The following is a 7,132-nucleotide window of genomic DNA, read 5'->3' as shown; positions in this document are numbered from 1 at the left end:
ACTTAAGACTCTTCTTGGTAATTCTTTTCACTATAATGATCAGGTTTACCCAACTTTTCTCGCCGATCATAACGTTGGCAAACATATTAGTCACAAGCCAGTCCGATTATTCTCACTACAAAATGTTTTTGTTGAGATTTGTTTGACTTCTGAATTTTCATTTTCTGTAGTTCTCTTCCTCCAAAAAGAAAAATAATAAAAAAAAAACTCACTATTTCTCTTTACAAGTTGTATCCCTTGTAACCAAATAATGTTTTTGGCAATGTACGGAAAATAATACTACATATTTATATTGGAATGATTATACTTCCATCTCACCAATAATCTCCACAAGAACAAAATCCATCCTTGAAATGATGGAAACGATTAGCATCTCTAACGACTATCTCTCTATTGACAAGCCTGGAAATAAGCTTAGTTGCTGAATGACAATTCACACATGCCCTAAGATTTTTGGTTATTCTGAGTGTTGTACCTGGAGCAGTACTAATAAGGCCATAAGCAATGGCTATCCTCTCACTATGATTACAAAGGGTCTCCTCCTTTTCTTCATAGTTCAAGTCATGTAGAACGGACTCAGTATGTGGCACGAATCCTGCCTCCTTCAACCCCCTCTCTAGATTCTCAAGCTCCTCAAAAATCTTCCGAGACCTCGGGTGCGATTTATCTCCCACACGAAATCCTTGTAGCTTTCCATTGATCTCAATTGCACTATAGCCAAGATCCTTACTTAGCCCTTTCCTCTTCATCACTGCTCGTGTCTTTGCAACACAATCCCACATACGAGCTGAGGCATATATATTTGAAAGTTGCACGTAGTACCCAGTGTTAGACCGGTCTAAGGAAAAAAGCTTCTCTGCAGCATATTCTCCAATTTTCACATGGCGGTGAATCATGCACGCATTCAGAATCGCTCCCCATACACTTGCACCGGGTTCGATTGGCATCTTCATGATGAAATGATAAGCTTTTTCCACGTAGCCTGCACGTCCAAGTAGATCAACAACACAAGAATAATGCTGGTTTTGGGGCTCAATAGCGTAGTCTTTCATGCAGTGGAAAAGCTTCCATCCTTCTTCCACAAGCCCCGAGTGGTTGCAGGCTGTGAGAACCGCAAGGAAGGTGACATCATTAGGAAGAACTCCAGCTTGCTCCATAGCGTAGTAAGTATCAATTGCTTCTCGTCCTCGGCCATGCAGTCCATAGCCAACAATCATTGCACTCCAGACAAAAACATCTTTATCAGGTGTTCTATCAAACACTTCACGAGCAAAATCAATGTCTCCACACTTGGCATACATATCAATTAGGGCTGTGTTAACAAAAATATCAGTTTTATACTCTGTCCTACTCACATAATCATCAATCCATTTTGCGAGTTCTAGAGAACCCACTTGGGCAACACCCAAAATAGCAGATCTCAAAGTGATGGAATCTGTTCTTATGTTCTTAGCTATCATCTTTCGGAATAGCTCCACAGCTTCGTCGGCGTGACCATTTTTTGCATAACCAGAAATCATGGCGTTACACAATATTAAACCCGGTTCTTCCATCTGATCAAAAAACGACCTGGCAACCGTGACTTGCCCACCTTTTGCATACATGGCTGTGAGCGAAATGAGCAAGTCAGTTTCAGATTCAAGACCCAACTTAATTAAACAACCATGGATAGCCTTCCCTTGTTCCAAATCTTCTACATCAGTGTAAGCCCTAAGAACACTTACAAGTGCAATCCAATCTATCTTGACGTTTGATCGTCTCATCTGACTGAAAATTCTCAAAGCCTCCATAGGCTCCCCATTCTGCGCGTAGCCAGAAATTATAGAAGTCCATGAAACAATCGACCTGTCACATAACCTTTCAAACACCATCCTAGCACGACCTATTTGACAACATTTCGCATAAAACGCCACAAGACTGTTTTGCACAAACGCATCACAAGCAGACCGATATCTGAATGTCTGCCCATGTACCCGGCGACCAAATTCAAGTGCCTGTAATCCACTGCAAGCTTTGAGCACGTGCGGAAAAGTAAAAGCATCCGGGCTAACCCCCATTGCTTGCATCCTAGAGTACATTTCAAGAGCATCTCCAAACATATTGTGTTTCGAATAACCTCTAACAATTGCATTCCACAAAAACACATCAGGGTCAGTAAATTCATCGAACAACTTGCGGGCATAAAAATTGCATCCGATATCCGAGCTTACATTCACCAATTTCGTAATCAAGAAACCGTTTTGTTGCAGACCCGAGATGAGCAACTGAGCATGGATTTGATCCAGATGCTTTTTGTGGGTCGAACTACCAAGGAGATATGCATAGAATGAGATGTCTCCGTAGCAATAGTAGAGCCTTCCATGGTTGCAAGAAGGGTATATGTGGAGAGGTGAAGAAGAATATTGATTGATAGAGGAGAATAGGAACGCTGGAAATTCAAAGGATGTTAAGGTTCGTGAAAATAACGGTCTGAAATTGGAGAGTGGGAAAAACAGGTAAGTTAAAATGGAAGAAGGGTAACGGATTTCTTTGATGAGAGAAAGACTCAAAGCCATGCGTGAAGTTGGTCAAGATTTAACATTCTTCATGGGTTTTGCCTCTAAAACAACCCAATAAATGACCAATGTCTTCAAATTTGGGCATCTTTCCATAAATCCAGCCATCAGCCACCCATTCCCAGAGGAGATCATTAATTATGGTCCATCCATCCATGTTTCACACAACCACATTCTCCAAATGAGATGACCCTGCAACTCACAAAGAAGCACCACATCTTTTAAATGATATACAATAAAAGTAAAATTTAGCTTGTTTTGTAAAGTTGTAAACGTGAATATTTCATTCATGAGATAAACTACATAATTTAAATCTCCCTTTTTTTTTCTTTCTTTCTTTTTTTCATAAAGTACATGTCGCAAATTAAAACTACAGTTAGCTTGCCAAAAAGTTAAAAAAAATTAAAAATATTATTTCTTGCATGTGCTCTGAAATCCAATTGGCATATTCTCAGTGTCTATTAAAGGTTTACGAGGTAAGTAAATCATAAACACAATAAAAAGCAAGCTTGAGAGTTCATTAAACTGAAACAAGAATAGAAAGGAAGATCATAAACATAATAAGCACTAACTTCAAAAATGATGCGAAACAGAGAAGATGGACAACCTGAAGTTGGATGAAGCACCTGACTTAGGAAAGAAGCAAAGTTCGTATTCGATGAATTACACGTTCAGAAAGTGTACAGAGTTAAATATAATAAAGCACAGCAACTCAAGATACGAGTTTCATCAGAAAATAGCAATCATGAGAGTTAATTTTAATGAGCTAAACTACCAAATCATACAAAATGGTGTACCAACGGAACCAACCTTGGAACCAAAGTCGTTAACTTATGAAAAACCAACATTCCATAAACTTGATGACAAAACCATTGCTAAGTTTACTCAAGAAGCGAAATTCATAGGACACCGAGCAGAAGGCCTTTAGCTCCAACAAAACCAATAGACTCCCCAAAGAGCAAGGTGTTAAATCACTTTCATGTATTACACAAACAATGTCAATCATGTTAAGCATTATGCATTGATAATCGTAGTGGGTGAAAGTTCTCACTCAGACTTCCATGTTTTCCATATTTCCAAGAAGGAAAGAAACTAAAAAAACAAAAAACAAAAAACAAAAACAAAACAAAAAATGTCCAAGAGAATTTAAATGCTTGTTAGTGCGGATCAGTAAGAAAAACAAAAGTGAAGCAGTTGTTACAAAGGTTCACTTGGTGGAATGCAGATACATTACTAACTAGAATGCAGACTTAGGACACAATCAATTGGGATAGTATAGAAAAATTGTAAAAAAGAACTTTCCTAGCAGCCAAAAAGTTACGTATTTAGTTAATTTCCCCTCTGTTTTCTTAATTTACTTTTCATGTCGTGTTCATAACTGGTAGTAAAGTTATATCCTTTCTTGTTTCAAGAATCAAATAACATTTATAGAACAATAATAACAAACCAAACTTCAAGCTCTGTCTACTACCAGATATTTTGAAATTCGAAGAACAATATTTCATTATGTTACTCTTTAAGAGTTTAGTAAAAGAAGCTGCTAAATTATATTTTCTTTGTAAAAGAGATAATCCCTTCCGTTTATTACTTCTTATGTTTACATTTGCATCCTTCAACCCATGGTCCAAGCCAAGACTATAATTTATTAATTTTCCTCCATCAAAAAGCCAAGACTCACAAATCAAATGCAAAACTGAACCAGAACGTTTCGATGGAAATGCCCACTAAAACAGATTCCAGTCAAGAAAGTAGCCATGTTAAAATGCTTATTTTCACCACATAAGCATTTTAACAAACACGTAACGGGCATAAACCAAGCCGTACTCGGACAATCTTTTCTTAAAATTAGAAAATTAAACAACTGAAACAAAAGCTACCATAAACTACGTAAACACACATGGAGATGGCTGAGAATTTCAAAAAAAAAAAAAAAAAAAAAAGTTTACTGAGATGTTAGGGCATAAAACAACATACATACACTTGCAAATTTGTAACTTACATTCAATTTAATGAATGTTACATAAATAAAAGTTAAATTAAATTCAGATTAAATTTTAAACTATAGAGTTATCAAAATACTTCTAAAATAACTAATTAAATTTTAATTTCCGTTAAATATTTAATGGATGGGGCTTTGTGTAAACACTTCATTGCTTAGAGTGAACAGATAGTAAGTTTTGAATATCAATAAACAAAGCGTTATAAGGCAGATAATTCGGGAAGAATTTTTGTAATTTTTTGCTGAATAACTTGAGTGTTTGACCACAAAAAATTATTCTAATTAATTATTTTACCTAGCGACCGCTTAGAATGATAACTTGAGTCTTTAACCACGAATAATCCAATGCTCATGTTCCTTATATCACCTTGAACCTTTCTCGTCTACACCTTGATTCCACGAAGCTTGTGTGTGGGAACAACTTGGAATAAAAAGGGAATGGTCACTCAACTAATATATCTTCCACCAACATCAAAACATCTACGAGGTGGAGTTCAGAATAGACGAAATTTTCTTCTCTTTTTTACTCTAGTAAAATTTGCCCAAACTAGACATTTTAGAGTCAAAATTATGTTCTACAATTAAATCAAGGTAAAATTCACATTTAACTTTGAAACAATTTCTCTCTCCCACTACTTATGAAATTCAGTCAATACTAGGTCTGACACATTGTGTGGTGCCAACTGGTGCTCTAGGTAGAGGATAAAATTCTATCTTTATCTTGTTGTCCAATTTTGATTTAAATTTAAATACATATTCAAAGTCAAATTTCAAACTTATTTGAATTCCAAGGGCATAATTTGTCTAACAAATAAATTGGATAACTTAAAGTGCAAACAACTAAATCTTTTGAGATTCCTCCTATATTGGGCGTGTACACCACATGTGTGTTCCCTCTACATGTGTATTCCAAATTACTTATAAAATAATCACAAAATTTAATATCTAATTAATTCACAATTAATTATTATTAACTAACTTAATATAGGAGTCCATATTTCTAAATTTTCAATTATATTCTTAGTGTTTTTTAGAAATTACAATGATGATGTGAGGATTTATAAATCTATAATATTAAGCTATAATAAAACTAATAATTAATCAAACTCTTGAATTATTTAATTATTTATTAATTCCAAAGTTATTCCATTATAAATTTAGAATTGCACTCTCAATATTCTACACATTTATTTATATATGTTAAACGTTCATTTGATATGACCACTTCATATAGATCGATCATTCATAAATATTTCATAATTAGTGTTTAGTGAAATCCGTTCATCCTTCTACTTACATTTTTATCATTGAGTATCATTAATTCTCTAATGAATAGTGTTAGGAATAGTGTCTTTAAAACATGAGATGTAATAAGGATATTTATTATTTAATTAATAAAATAGTTTATTCACTATTTATGTACATGTATTATTGAGTATTTTATGAATATCATTGAAAATTGTGCAATTATATATGTGACCTTAAATATTGTATATAAGTGTTTGATAAGTGCATGAAAATGCATCCTAAATACTGCTTTTGACGTATATAATATTAAAATATTTAAGCTTTAATTAGACAATTCTATTATTTTTATTCATAATATTTTTAATTAAAATTTGTCTAGATTTTGCTTAATTATTACAAATGAAAAGGAGTGTAAAAAGCTACATAAGAAGAAGCCATAAAAGAAATCCTCCAACTGAGCCAAACTTTTCAGCCAAGCCACACGAGCCAATTAAAGAGAGAGAGAGAGAGAGAGTCGAGCAGCTTAGCCGAGCCAACATCAGTGCCGTGGGCCCCACCAGAGTGCGGAAATCCGTGCCCGTTTCTTCTTGTAATCTCACATGTGGCCAGCACGCAAACATCCCAGCGCGCGCATTCTTCTTCCGCGCGATCTCCAACGTGTCCAAAGCTCTCTTCACCGTGGGTCCCACGCCTGCGATGCCAGCTCCGTCCGCCCACTCCACGAACGCCAGATGTCTGAGCAGTCCCAGTTGTCTCCAACTGCCAGCGTCTTCCACTTTGAACGCGACACGTGGTGAGTTGCCCCCTTTCTTCCAATCGTAATGCGACACGTGTCCTCTTTTGTGCTGAGTTCGAATTTCTTCCCCAAAAATCAGAGCAAATTATCAGATTTCCTCCTCAAATCATATATCTAATTTCTCCTAATTTATGTGTAATTTTATTTTGTTTCCTTTTCTTTTGTAATTTTTTTTTAATTATTTGTTTCATTATTTGACAGGCAACCTCTGAACACTATAAATAAGAGGGTTAGCCTAAGTTTTTTGTAAACTTTTAATATTCAGTTTTCTATCGTCCTGCTGTCACTCTCATATTTTCTCTCTAGAACTTGTGAGAATGTTTTGTAAGCTAGGCTAGAGTTCTCTTGGTGATGTTAGAGATGAACTTTTATTAGTGACCCAATTCGGGCTTTTGATTCCTTATGCTGTAATGTTCAATATCTAAATGAATTAAATCTCATATATCTTTCATTTATTTTTCAAAATATTATGTGCCAATTTTTATATAAGTTCAGTCACGCTTTTTTTATGTAATTCTGTCATGCACTATTTTG

At 35.2% G+C, this 7,132-nt stretch overlaps 1 protein-coding gene across 1 annotated transcript; it reads right to left on the bottom strand.

Moving 5' to 3' along the window:
* Window positions 1-314: 314 nt before the first annotated feature.
* Window positions 315-2,654, bottom strand: LOC21391011 (pentatricopeptide repeat-containing protein At3g12770). The gene has a single exon (XM_024171956.1). The coding sequence runs from the start codon at window positions 2,553-2,555 to the stop codon at window positions 315-317; it is 2,241 nt and encodes a 746-aa protein (XP_024027724.1). The 5' UTR covers window positions 2,556-2,654.
* Between the last annotated feature and the right edge of the window lie 4,478 nt (window positions 2,655-7,132).

Source organism: Morus notabilis, unplaced genomic scaffold (assembly GCF_000414095.1).
Source record: "Morus notabilis unplaced genomic scaffold, ASM41409v2 Scaffold582, whole genome shotgun sequence".
Lineage (NCBI taxonomy): Eukaryota > Viridiplantae > Streptophyta > Magnoliopsida > Rosales > Moraceae > Morus > Morus notabilis.
This window is presented reverse-complemented; position numbering and strand designations above follow the sequence as displayed.